General features: G+C 52.5%; 1 protein-coding gene across 1 annotated transcript in view; it reads right to left on the bottom strand.

The window, feature by feature from the left end:
* Window positions 1-14,201, bottom strand: part of DOCK1 (dedicator of cytokinesis 1) — a 462,145-nt gene that overhangs the window by 1,394 nt on the left and 446,550 nt on the right. The window contains exons 48-51 of the mRNA XM_077762917.1: window positions 12,349-12,494; window positions 9,848-10,046; window positions 6,436-6,589; window positions 3,636-3,796 (exon numbers count right to left, since the gene is read on the bottom strand). Coding sequence (XP_077619043.1) covers window positions 3,636-3,796; window positions 6,436-6,589; window positions 9,848-10,046; window positions 12,349-12,494 — 660 coding nt within the window. The remainder of the gene's footprint in view (window positions 1-3,635; window positions 3,797-6,435; window positions 6,590-9,847; window positions 10,047-12,348; window positions 12,495-14,201) is intronic.

Genomic DNA, 14,201 nt, shown 5'->3' with positions numbered 1-14,201 from the left:
CCACCCCGCACCGGGCGGCTGGGGCCACGTGGCATCCCTGATTCACCGCGTTTCCCAAAGCGCTTCAGGAGTCCGCAGGGCCGCTGAGACGGGAAAGGGCTGCTCCCCACGGCCAGCGTTGATCGGGGCCCCCGGGGGATGGGCCGGTTTCATGACTGGGCAGTCTAAATGGTTACGGGCAAAGCAGAACCAGGGCCACCCGGGCGGCCCAGTGCTGTCACCGCTGAGCGCTCCTTGATGAGGACCCGCGGGTCCCCTCTCGTGCGCTGACCATGCGCCTAAAGCAATCGGGGCCACACGAGCCCTTGGAGATGTTCTCCCGGGCTGGGTGAGCCCTCCCTTGCCCTTGGAACTGGAAAGGCTGCACCAGGGAGGGTCAGCCCGCCACCTGTGCCCACTGCCCTGGCGACCCGCTGAAAGGCGGTTTTTCGTCTAATGTCTTCCGACACCGCAAACGGCAGGGGATGAACAATGTTGGGGGCCCTGAAGTCTTCATGAGGGAAACACACTGGTTACGGAATGGCTGTGGCTGTGTCTCAAGAAAAGTATTTACTGCAAAGGGGTGGCCGGCTGGATTCGGTCCATGGGCCATCGCTTGTCTCTCGGGATCCCTCCGATGCACTGACAGTTGTAAAAGTGACAGAAGACTTTCCTGCCTAGCGCACCTGCCCCCGAGCTTCCGGTGCCATTGTGACCCCGTGGCCGCCCCAGACACCTGCCACACTGGCCGTGCGCTGCAGCGGGCGCGGGCCAAACAGGGACGCGAAGGAGCGACCACGTGAATGAACGAGTGAACGAACAGATGAATACGGGGGCAGACACGCCGGAGGCAGAGCGAAGCGGAATGAGAGCGCAGAACGCTAGCATCCAAGGAAGGGTCAGAGTGGAGTTTTTAGCAGCCTCTCGGTGGAAGCTCACACTTAGCTCAATGCGAGGGAAGGGGTTTCAAGGGCAGAACACTGATGCCTTAGTCTCTTCCTCGTTGCCCAAATTTCCTCCCGATTCACAGACACCTAAACACCAAGCCGACCTAGTGCCTCACATGCGGAAGGGAATAAATATGGAAAGAGAACTGAGGTATTCGCATTGAGACGTCAATGTGAGGTATTTGCAATTGAGAAGTCAAGCAAAATAAGAGACTTAAGTTTTCTTAAGGTTGGTGAGCACCGTTAAAAAAAAGCAGACACCTATTTAAGAGATGTGATAACGGGGTTGCTTATGTACATGTGAAAGGGACAGGGCAGGGTGAGCCATTGAGGGCCAGGCTCACAGGGCCAGACACAAGCCACACTGCAGGTGCCCTTTGCGGCAAATGGGAAGATGGTTTATCACTGGTAAGCAAGATGATAACTCAGATTACTGCTTGTAAGAGCCATTTTCAAAGAAACGACAGCTTCAAGTAGCAACAGCCAGAGTCAGGGTTGACTACAAGCCCGGGCCCGATCAATGACAGTGACAGGGGGTATTGATCACCCCCTGGGGAAGACGAGTGATCATTATCCTACAACAGCCCACGGGGCCTGCACGGAAGGATGCGCCCTGCAAACACCACTGCCTCCAACGGACGATGACACGCTGCTCCATGGGCGCGTCGCTGCAGCTCCGCTCTCCTGCTGCAGGTAAATCACACGGGAAGCAAACAGCAGAGAGACTTGGGTGATTTATCTAATTGAATCCGCAGCCCATTTAGAAATGGAGCTGAGGCGTGCACGTGTTCCTTCCTGACCCGACGGCACGTGGCATCAGTGCGGCATCGGTCACTCCACAGGATGCAGCAACAAAACAGAAATGATAAAATGTGGCCCCTGAACTGATCTGTAACCAAATGGTTTGGTCATATTTCCGGGCTCGGAATTAGGGAGACCTGGGGTACAGTCCTGCTTCTCCAGTAAAGATGTGAAAATGAAGGTGTGATCGGTTAAGTAAGCTGTTAGGAAAACAACACCCCAACCGGCCAATGCTTTCACTCGACTCCCTGTGCTTCCTTTCTTTCTAACTTGTGGTTAAAAGTCTGCAGAAAAGGTCAGACTCATGTTTCCGTGGCTGCAATGACCCATTGTGTGTGTGTGGCCTCCAGAAAAGCCATCGTAGGTCACGTGGCCACGTCTCCAAGGCGAGTCCTTCCCTGTGGCATCTCTGGGGACAGAGGGCCGACCTGAAAGGCACTGTGGCCTCAGGAGGTCAATCGTCCCTTCAAAGATGAAGCTCCGTTGCTGGTGTGGTTTCTTTTTTTTATATAAGAGGAATAATCAAATGAGTGTACTGTAAATAAATTCCTTCTCTCTTCTGCGGTCATGCAAGAAGAGAGATAATAAACTTGCAGAACACTCCATAAAAAAGTACCCAAGAAAAATAGAAAGATAGATAGATAGATAGATAGATAGATAGATAGATAGATAGATAGATAGAAAGGGCACATAGGATTTATATTGATTTAAAAAAATTTTTTTTAACATTTATTTATTATTGAGAGACAGAGAGAGACAGAGTACGAGCAGCAGAGGGTCAGGGAGAGAGGGAGACACAGAACCCAAAACAGCCTCCAGGCTCTGAGCTGTCAGCACAGAGCCCGACGTGGGGCTCGAACCCACGAACTGTGAGATCATGACCTGAGCCGAAGTCGGATGCCCAACCGACTGAGCCCCCCAGGCACCCTTATATTGACTTTTAAGGGGGAAAAATGAGCGTTGCTGTTATGAGAAACCTACAGTCACGTTACAACGTCACATCTTCAATGTTCGACGGGAGCTCTGCTGCCATATAATGACTTTGCTGACGCTGCTCGGCTGCCCGTGTGCACGAGAATGTTTTCCTCTTCAGACCGGAGAGATTTAAATGTACAAAGCTATGAATAATGTGGCCGCGGGAGGGAGGGACCTGGAAATGGATCTCCTGGGGCTGCTGGGTCAGTCTACCAATGCTCCACCGTGTGCACGCTGCGCCCGTGTGCACACTGAGCCCCGTGTGCACGCTGACCCCCGTGTGCACTCTGACCCCTGTGTGCACTCTGACCCCCGTGTGCACTCTGACCCCTGTGTACACTCTGACCCTGTGTGGACCATGACCCCTGTGTGCACGCTGGTCTCTGCCTGCAGCCGCCCGAGAACAGAGAAGCCGGAACAGCACCCCAGGACAGGAACGGGGCTGCATCTCCAAGGAGTGTTTCCAGAACCGCCAACTGGTAACAGAGGGACTGGTTTGAACGGCTTTTTAAGACTCTGTTGGGCTCAGGGCTTCTCAAGGGCCGGGCCGGCATCGGGTGGGAGCCCAGCCCCACACAACAGGGCCAAAGTCACGCCAGCCATTCCACAGAAAAGCTACTTTCCAAAACCGAATGTGCACGAGAACTGCACCTGAAGCAGGAGCCGAGGTCACGAGCGTGGCCCGCGGGCCTGTCTGGGTCTTCTCCCCCTTTCCCTTGTTCTCAGACCCTCACGTGGCAGCGTGCTGCTCTGCAGGAATGGAGGACACGGAACCCAGATCGCGTGGACGGACTTCCCACCGCTTTGACTTGTCTCCGCAAAACCAAGCGGGGGCTGGCCCAGGGCACGCGTGTTAACCTCAGGAAGGGGAGACTTCTATTTGTGGAGGGAAAGAGCTTAAAAACCCATGTTTCCGGTTCCCGGCTGACTTACCCTCTGGTGAGGAGGAGGGGGCGGGGGCGTTGGCGAGCTGATCAGATCCTGGTTTTCCAGCAAGTTCCCATAATCTGCCATGCTGCCTTTGAGAGGCAGGGGCGGCGGGACTTCGGCCATGTCCATCCCGGTCACGCCGGCCATGCCGTTCAGCTCCAAACCTGCAAAACCGAATCAATTTAGAATCAAACGTCCCCACCGGGGCTGAGCACCCATGTGGGTGCTTCACCTTCTCTCCGGGAAGAGCAAGGGGAGGCAGAAACGGGCAAGCCGACTGGGGAGAGAAGGGAGCGGGGAGGGGTAGAGAAGGGGAAGGGCGAGATCCCCTCCTAACGGCATGTTATAGAAAGAGAATACCAAGGGCCATAAAGACACCTACAAGTGGAGCTTAGAGGAGTCATCAGTCCCCTGTTCAAACAGCCACATCCACCCCGGGCCCCGGCGGATCCCTCCTCTGGCCTCTCTGCGTTGGTGGCATCCAAACAGCGAGGTGTCACAGCCAGTCACCCACCCTTCAAATCTCTCTCAACAGGGAAACCCACAGCCGTACGAAATGAAGTTATTAGCAGTCATGGTCACTGTGGCCGTTATTTTAAAGAAGCCGAGGGGAAGCACAATTGATTTTTAAAGTGAACTGAAAAAACGGCCAGTTTCAAATGGAAGGATAATCATTAAGACAGGATCCTTTTTCAACCCTTGTTGAGACGTTTAGAAAAAACTTGTTTTTCTTTTATATTTGAGGAAAATTGACTTTTTCACTGATGGGTCTCTTAGAGGATTCCCCAGTGACCCACTGGATGAAAAGTCCTTCATTAGGGAAATGCTTCCTGGGGGAAGTTGGTGGTTTCTGAGGAAGGCTTGTCGGTGACTCGAGAGCAGTGAGAGAAAAGGCCTGTGATGGAATCTCTGCCCTCATGATCGCTTGCTTATTTGCATTGTGATAAACTACATGTAACATACAACCTGCCGTTTTAACCATAACTGACTGTATACCTCAGTGGCATTGATTTATACAACAACCATTACCACTATCCGTTTCCAAAGCTCTTCTATCATCGCATAGAGTCTGTCCCCGTAAAGCAAAAATGGCCCCTGCCCCCTCCCTCGGCCCTTGATGCCTCTAATCTACTCTGTGTCTACGAATTTGCCTACTTTAGACATTTCATGAAGGCAAAATCATCTATCTGTCCTTTTGTGTCTGGCTCATTTCACTTAAGATAACGTGTTTGAGGTTCATTTGTGACGCGATGTATACCAGACATTGCTTCCTTTTTATGGCTGACTGGTATCCCCACTGCACGGGTATTTCTTTGGATGCACGTCAGGTGATGGACACTTGGGTTGTTTCTGCCTTTCGTTATTGTGAAGAATGCTGCTGTGAACATTCGTACAAACTGAGTCCCTGTTTTTAATTCTTTGGGGTGTAGGCGTGAAGCAGACTTGCTGGGATGTATGGTGATCCTACGTTTAACGTCAAGGCAGCACCGAAGTGTTTTCCACATCGGCTACCATGGTGCTTGTGTTTAACCATTTAAAGGAAATAATAAAATGTTTTTAGAAAAAAGCGTCTGTGGTAGGAACATAAAAATGTGAGGGNTCCTGGGAAGAAAACGAGGTGCAAAGGACAACCGTGTGTGTGTGCAGGGCAGAGGAAGGAAGCTGGGTTTTCCCGGGTTCCCTTTTCCTGCTGCGGCCCCCACTCCCTGCCAAGACCTCTCCCCTCTGACAGATCTGAATTTAGTGGCGAAAAGTTGATTCCCACTTGTAGTAGGTTGAGCACTGTCCCTCCAAAACTCGTGTCCACCCAGAACCCCAGATGTCACCTTGTTTGAACACAGGCTTTCTGCAGAGGAAATTAGTTAAGGATCTCAAGATGAAATCATTAAAAAAAATTTTTTTTTATGTTTTATTTATTTCTGAGAGAGAGAGAGAGAGAGAGAGAGACAACGTGAGCAGGGGAGGGTCAGAGAGAGAGGGAGACACAGAATCTGAAACAGGCTCCAGGCTCTGAGCTGTCAGCACAGAGCCCAGTGCGGGGCTTGAACCCACGAACTGCGAGATCATGACCTGAGCTGAAGTCGGACGCTCAACCGACTGAGCCACCCAGGTGCCCCAAGAGGAAACCATTTTTCATTTACGGTGGCCCCTAGAGTCAATGGCTGGTGTCTTTATAAGGGGAGCAGGCCCAGGAGAAAGGAGAGTAGGCCACATGAAGACAGATGCAGAGACTGGAGTGGTATATCTAGAAGCCAAGAAACGCCAATGATTGTCAGAAGCTACCAGAAGCTGGGAGACAGCCATGGAACAGAATTCTCTGAGCCTATGGAGGGAAGCAATCCTGTTATCTTGATTTCTGACTTCTGGCCGCCACAAGGGTGAGGGAACACATTTCTGTTGCTTTAGCCCAAGAAGCTGATGGTTCTATGTCCTGGCAACCCCAGACATTGGGCGAAACTAGAAAGATTAGCTATGTGCTGAGCCCCTCAGAACGGCTCTGCGCTTGGCGTTCCTCCTGGATACAGGAAGGCCCAAGGCGCTGTGGGGCTCAGCTTCCTGCGATACAAACAGGGAGGCTGTCCGCGTGCCTCTCATGCCAACCCCGCAGCACGGGAGGCTCGGAGAGCCCGCTTCCCCCAGGGAACGCGGGGGGACGGATTTGCTGGAGCCCCGAGGGAGCCTCCCGGTAAGTTGGGTGCTTGTGGCTACAGGGGAGGAGGCGAGCCTAACTTTAGAGCCTCCAGCCAAAGAGGGAGTCACAGAGAAAGGCCACCAATTCCAATGCGGAGAATGTTCCACTCACTTGACTGCAAACTGAAGCTGAGCTTGGCCCTTGGCGTGACCGGAGGGGGTGTCGGCTGGGAGGACGGAGGTGACGGGGACACTGAGAAACGTCGTTCACTTCCGGTGACGTTGATCACCTGGCTCTTCGGTCGCTGGGGCCGCAGAGGACTTATCTACGTGGAGGAAAGAGCACAGTTAGGGTCTGCCATGGCCGAGCTGCGTCCCCCATGACCCACGGGTCGAAGCCTAACCCTCAGTACCTGTGACTGTGACCTTACCTGGAAATAGGGTCCTCTGAGGATGAGGTCACCAGGTAGGGCCCTAACACAATACAACTGGCGTCCTTATAAAAAGGGGGCATTTGGACACAGATACACGTACACGGGGAGAACCCAGTGAACATGGAGGCAGAGGTCAGGGCGATGCCTCTAGAAGCCAAGATATGACCAGTATCGCTGTGGGGGAGGGAGGCCAGGGACAGGGGAGCTGCATGCGGACTGGCAGTCCTGTCCCATGAGGCACCTTCTGATGACTCAGAAAACAGAAGGGCTTTTCCTGGTGCGACGCGAATTGCACCTGGAAGATCCCCCCCCCCCAGCCAATGGCTGAAGGTCAGGAGGTGGTGGATGATGCAAAATCAAGTAGGAAGCTGGACCCAGCCCCACAGAGTGACCAGAGGAAGCCTCTGGAGCCCCTTAGGAGGCCAGGAGCAGGGCCAGCCCCAGTGAGTCTGGGGAGCCCTGTGCTGCCCCCCAGGAATGGGGTCCGGGGAGCCCTGTGCTGCCCCCCAGGAATGGGGCCCGGGGAGCCCTGTGCTGCCCCCCCAGGAATGGGGCCCGGGGAGCCCTGTGCTACCCCCCAGGAATGGGGCTGCTGCTTCCGACCCATCGACCTGCTCTGCCCTGTGGACCTGGCTGGCCACAGGCACAAGATGGCTCGCAGGGGAACCTCCCAGAGCCTCGGTGCCCTCACTGACCTGCTGAGACCTGTCACCTGGAGGAGGCGGCCCCTTTGTGGAGAGACAGGCAGCTCGGCTGGACCAGGAACAGGAAGTCTGCCCCCCCCCCCCCCCCCCCCCCCCAGAGAGGAGTCAGGATTCCTGTCCCTGGCGCTGCAGCAGCTGTGGTCATTCTGGGGGGCGTCAGAGGCCGATGGGGGTCGGGGTTCTGCTCTGACCCTGGCGCCTCCCTGAGGATTTGCTGAGGCCGGTGCCCGCTTTGACAGAGCCCAGCAGGCCTTTGCCGGTGTCCTTGCAGGCAAACAGGGCCACAGCAGGAGGGACAGGCCCGTGTGTGACGGGAAGTGCCCGGCAAGACCTTCAACTGCTCTTCAAGCAGCTTCGCCGTGACCGGCTCCGCCACTTGGCGCAGCGTCTCTCAGGCCCTTGGTTTTAACAGCTTAAAATGGAGCCTAAACACGCACGTGCATGTGAACGGCCACACAGAGCATCCGGCACATGGTCATTAGCTTATGTTGCTGCTTATTCCCCCACCCAGTTCTGATGTTTAGAGACCTGAGATCTCCATCCTGGGCTTGGGAGAAGTGGCCTCGGCGAGTGCCAGCAAGGTCGCGGGCACCACACCTCCCTAGGGCGGTGGCTGGAGGACGTGGGGTGGTTCATCAGTCCTCTCCGTCCTGCTGCTACAGGCCCAGCCCTGGGCAACACCACCAGCCGCTGGCCCGTCCCCCGCCTGGGCCCTGACAGCCCTGGCCCCCAGCTCATGCTGCAGTCAGAGCTGTGTCCCAAGGCCTCAGAACGGCATTCGCCTTCTTGAAGGCCACGCCACGGCTCTCGAATCTTCCTTCTCCCTCTAGACAGCCACGCAACATGTGACCGCTGTTCTGAGTGGCTCACAGTCTGGGTGAAACACACTTTCTGGGTTTGAGATAGAAACAAGCCAAGAAGTGCGTCCTGCTATAAGGTGTTCCCGGGGAGCCCTGTCGTCAGGCAGCCCTTCAGTCACAGCCAGGGCAGGTCAGGGCTCCTGTCCGGGGCAGGCACGTTCCTGGCCACCTCTAGACCAGTGCCCATTGTTCCCAGGGGCAGGCGGCTCTAGGCCTGACTTAACCTTTGAGACTGACAGCCTGTGAGTCTCTTCTGGGTTTTCAGTCTACAGATAGCACTTTCTTTTTCTTCCTTCCTTCCTTCCTTTCCTTCCTTCCTTTCTTCCTTCCTTCCTTCCTTCCTTCCTTCCTTCCTTCCTTCCTTCCTCTCTCTCTCTTTCTCTCTCTCTCTTTTCTTTTTAGTTTACTCATTTATTTTTTGAGAGCAGGAGAGGGGCAGAGAGAGAGGGGAAAGAATCCCAAGCAGGCTCCACGCTGGCAGTGCAGAGCCTGATGTGGAGTTTGAACTCACGAACTGTGAGATGAAATCAAGAGTTGGACGCCTATTGGGGCACCTGGGTGGCTCAGTCGGTTGAGCGTCCAACTTCAGCTCAGGTAATGATTTCATGGTTTGTGGGTTTGAGCCCTGTGTCGGGTTCTGTGCTGACAGCTCAGAGCCTGGAGCCTGCTTCAGATTCTGTGTCTCCCTCTCTCTCTGCCCCTCCCCTGCTTGAGCTCTGTCTCTCAAGAATAAATAAACATTAAAAAACATTAAAAAAAAAAAGAGAGAGTTGGATGCCTAATCGACTGAGCCACCCAGGCGCCTCCCCACAAAGCACGTTCTGAATACAGTTCACCCTAGAAGCTGCCCGTGCCTCGTCTTTGCCCCCAGCCTCCAGCACTGCTGGGCGGTCCTGTGAGCAGCGGCCCCCAGGCCTGGCCCCGGACTAGAGCGTGCTGCACAGGTGTCCACTGCCTTCATGCACCCAGGAACCGTGCAGTGACCGGAGTTCCCTGGGATCCGTTTCCAAGGTCAACTACCTAGCACATGTCTGGTTAAACCGCAGAGTCCTTCTGAAATATGCTATCAACATAAACGTGGGGCAGATGCAGCAGGGAGACCCCCGTGGAGCCGCGGGCTGTGTGCAGGGCCAGGCTGGAGGGGCTCTGGGGCTCCGGCTGAGCCGCTTGTAACTCGGGGCAGTGCCTGGGGCTTAGAGACCTCCGGTCAGGAAGGGGCGAGGGGAAGGCGTCAGCCGACATGGAGAATTGTTCTCAGATGACAAGAGCTTTCCTGTCTGTCTTCTGAGACGTCAGGATGCCTACTGAATGCGGTTGCCCCATGGCTGCACGGAGCCCAGCACCATGTGAGTCCCGGACGCGGACACGGGCACCTCCCGGGAGAAGGGACCTCCGCCCCGAGCCCCGGGATGCCCTACAGCACTGGGTCACACAAGGAGAGGGTCGAGGGTAGACCCCAGATTTCCGTGGGACTGTTTAATAGAAAATTCAATGAACAATCCACCCGACAGCTCCGCCGGCTCCCTGGGGAGCCAAGGGAGGTCCCAGAAGCTACAGCCGAGCGGGAAGGTTCCCCGAGAAATTACCGTCTCTGAAAGGATCACGGCCTCGGACTGCTGCAGGGAGATGTCGGTGGGTTTAAATTCTTTATCAAATAGCTCTTGATGTTTGCTGTTCCTTTTTTCCTTCTTCTTGTCCTTCTTCTCCTTATCCGGGTCGTCTTTGTCCAGCTTGTCCTGGGACCTGGAGTGCATTTTCTTTGGCAGGAGGGGCTCCAGGGCAAACCTAAAGGAGACGGCTCCTTAAATCACTCATGACTTCACAGGAGGACAGTTGCCTCTCACCCTGCAGATAAATGTCAACGCGCTCACAAGGGATCTCCGTGCTGACCGGGAACTGGTGCGCCTTCCAGGAAAGGAATGATTTAAAAAGAGAGGCCAAGGGGGACTTAAGATACATATTAACCAGCTGTACCAGAGAGAGCCTGTGTTTGCCATCGGAAAAGAAGAAACTGGAAAAAAAAAAAAGGGCGCGCTTATCCGAGGATGGGGGAGATGTGAGGTCTGAGTGGACGTGGCCTGACGATATAAGACATTACTGCAGATGGAGAAGATGGTATTCGGGGTGTGTTTCAAAAGTCCCAAAAAGGGGGAGCCCTTACCTTGTAGAGATTCATACTGAAACACTCATAAATGCAATGGGGAGAAAAAGACAGATACTATTGCAAAGAAATTTCTGGCATCTTGATTCTGACCGCATGGCTATGGACAGCTCAAGATTGCAGATATGTCGGCTGCTTCAGTGTGAAAGCCTATGGATGAGTCCGTGAGAAGCAAGCTCATGGGGATTGCAGCTCATAGGGACACGGAGGCGCCCTCAGTGTTTCGGCCGATGACTGAGCTAGAAGACCTGGGTTTTTGGCTCCGTCACCTACTGGCGAGTCGCGACATCTCCTAGCTGCTGTGGGCTGATGTCCCCATCTCAAGATACAAGGAAGACACCACCCTCAGGCCTACAACACCAACGGGTTGGTATGAAAGCACATTCGTTAACGATTAGTCTGCTGAGTAAACGCAGCTTGGACCAGCTTCTGAGCACACACATCTATGTGCAATTGTGGTTTGTTATTTTAGTGCAAGACTGGGGTCTGGGAGGGGTCCACCCTGTGTCTGTCCTAGTAAAGTCGTATCAGGAGAGAGAGGAAACAGGTCCGATTTTAAGGTTGGAGTTCCATCCTCTGTAGCAGGAAGGAGTTAGGAGGGGCAGCCAACACAGATGACGGTATGAAAATGTCCTAAAAACTCTAGAAACTTCTAGTTATAAAATAAATAAGGTACAGGAATGAAAGATACACCATAGGGACTATAGTCAATAAAAACAAAATAATCCTCATGATTTTAGTCTAGGTTTTGCATAACGTGAGACAATTAATGTAAGCAAGAAAAAAAAAAAAAGACCAGCAGACCCCTTTCATCTCGGAAGGGAAAGAACCTGTATATATCTGGGAGAACCTGGAGAAAGACAGGTTACGTTTAAAAATTTTCACACTATGTGGGGCGCTTGGGTGGCTCAGTCAGTTAAGCGTCCAACTTCAGCTCAGGTCATGATCTTGCGGTTCATGGGGTCAAGGCCCACATCAGGCTGTGTGCTGACAGCTCAGAGCCTGGAGCCTGCTTCCGATTCTGTGTCTCCCTCTCTCTCTGTCCCTCCCCTGCTCGTGCACTGTGTCTCTCTCTCTCAAAAAAAAAAATTAAAAAAATTTTTTTTTCACAGTGTGAGAACCACCTGCTGAACAGATGAAGTTTATTCTGCAGGTAACCTGTGCCATGTGGGAGCAAAGCCTCATTTTCTCCACATTAATTACAGAGTGAAGGGTGGTAACCCTAGAATGAACAAAAATCTGGACTCTAATAAAGATGCCTTCTAATTCAAGGTTAAATGAGGCCTCCTGGGAGGGGGCGTGTATTCACACGTGTGATACACCACACCTCTGTCTGAAACCTCTAGATCTATTTCCGCCCTCACCCCCACGTTCCTGGAAATGTAAAAACCTTTTCATAACTGGCTTGGGGATTTTCTTGGGGAAAGCTGAATGAAATGTTTTTAGCAATCTTGCACTAAGTGACAAGCACACCTGCTTTAAACACCTCTAATTTGAGAATTTCCATATGGATTTTGCCTTTTATCAGCAGACACTGATAAAAATTACTGTTAAGGGAAAAAAATGTGGGTTTAGTCTTCAGTTCTCCATTGGGCACCCTGGTCACCGGCAACAAAGCTCACTTGGATGTGAGCCGTCTGTTGGGGCGCTCTGGAAGTGTGTGTTTAAGTGAGGTGGGGGCCAGGACCCTGTGGGTTTGGTGAGGCGATGGATGGAAAACCAAACGGGGTTGCACAGACACACAACCGTACAAAGCCAACAGTAAAATAATTAGCATTTGTTCTCTGATGTTCAAATTGCATCAGTTTCAAAGACAATTTTGATTAAAATAAAAAAAATTCCCAGCTGTGATAAAACAAACCCAGGGCCCTGGTGGCTCCTCACAAGACCCTCCACGCCCCCTCCCTGCTGCTGAGCCCGACTCACCCATCCGAGCCTGGTCTGGAAGGGGTGCTGTCTGATGACAGGGAAGACACGGAGGCCACCGACAGAGGCCGGGACGAAGAAGGCATCGTGAAGGATCGGACCATGGACCGCGGACGGCTGCCTCTTCTGTCATCCAGACTTGAGGGCTGAGAGAGACAGGGAGAGAGAGAATTATTAGATTCTAGACCCACATTGTCCACACGTTCATGAATGGTACGTATTCTTATTCAGAGTTAAAGATGAAAATGATGATCATTTCAGGGTTTCTTTGAAATCTTACCTGATGGTGTGAAAAATATCATAACCTTCCTGTTTTTAAAAACTGTAAATGCAGTTTTCTTTTTTAAAAAAAAAAAGTTTTTATTTTTGAGAGAGACAGACTATGAGTGGGGGAGGGGCAGAAAGAGAAGGAGACACAGAATCTGAAGCAGGCTTCAGGCTCTGAGCTGTCAGCACAGAGTCCGACGCGGGGCTTGAACTCAGGAGCCGGGAGATCGTGACCTGAGCCGAAGTCAGACGCTTAACCGACTGAGCCACCCAGGCGCCCTGTCAGTGCAGTGTTCTTTACCAAGACCACAACACGTTAATCTGTTTCAAAGCCAAAGTAGAAAGTAAGGACTAGAAAACTTGGAGAGCAGCATCTAGAATATCATTAAAGAAACTGCAAGCCCATCAGATGTGCTTTGCACATGTCTGCATGTTGATAAACCATGCAGGTCACCAAAACACACGGATGTGAAATGACTGAATTTCTCTGGAATAAACTAAGATGCTCATGCTGCTTAACTAAAGATGGGCTTGTTCCCCTAGCAGTGGCTGGGATGGTCGGTTAGAGGAAGCTGCGGCCTAAGCTGCTCAAGCTCTTCCTCCTGGCCCGGGAGTGAACTTGACAGAGATGGATTCTGGAGAAAAGTGATCTCTGGATGGGAGTTTTCCACCCTGTCTCTGAAATATGACTTCTACTCCAAAACCAGGGTCACTGAAATACAGCACGCATCAATACCTAGAAAGTGCTAATGGACCTTCACCCCAAGACCAGCTGCTTCAGAAGCTCCTTCCTTTAACTTGAGGATGTAAGGCACCTCCTCTCTGTGCGGCTTCCACCCCCCCAACCCCCCACCCTCGAAGCTGGTGCTCAGTCAACCACCTATAGAAGACGGGACCACGGCTGCTTACCTACCGAACAACACTACTTCCACATCTGAGAAGTGGGCATGTTTCTTAAATAGGTGCTTTGCACACGAAATCCTCCTTGATCTATATGTTCTCTCTTTAGTTGTAAAAGGTTCACAATTACAGAGGAACAGTTTCAGGCAGGAGTAGGTAGAGTTCTGCGGGGAACGGCCAGGTAATAAGTGTTTTAGGCTTGCAGGACTTAAGGTCTTTGTCCGATCTGCTCAGCTCTGCCACTGTCGTAGGCCAACAGCCACAGACAGTGAAGGGGTGAGCGGGCATGGATGCGTCCCAGTAAAACTTGATTTATGAAAAGGTCAGTGGGCCACATTTTGGCAACTGCTGGTTCAAAGCTAAACGCCTCTGGAATCTGCCTGCACAGAGGGTGGGTCTTGAGTTTCGCACCAAGGACGGCATCACTGCACGTCTTCAAGGAGACATCTGTTGTCATTATTGACTAGCAAGTGCTACTTACAAATTAGTCCAAATTGTGGAAATGTTTCCTATAGAAAATGTAGCCACTCAAAGTCTATACAATGCACTTCTCAGCCTTTCTGAAACATATTTAGACGGCAGCCCTGGCTTTCTAAGCATGGCCGTCCTCCAGCCTCGTGGCTGGGTGCCAGGACTGTTCCGGGCCCCACTGTTTCTGACACTCTCAAGGAAGAGTCCTGTCTGCT

Source organism: Crocuta crocuta, unplaced genomic scaffold (genome assembly GCF_008692635.1).
Source record: "Crocuta crocuta isolate KB4526 unplaced genomic scaffold, BGI_CrCroc_1.0 scaffold466, whole genome shotgun sequence".
Classification (NCBI taxonomy): domain Eukaryota; kingdom Metazoa; phylum Chordata; class Mammalia; order Carnivora; family Hyaenidae; genus Crocuta; species Crocuta crocuta.
Note: the sequence above shows the minus strand (reverse complement) of the source record. Positions and strands in the feature narration are given on the sequence as shown.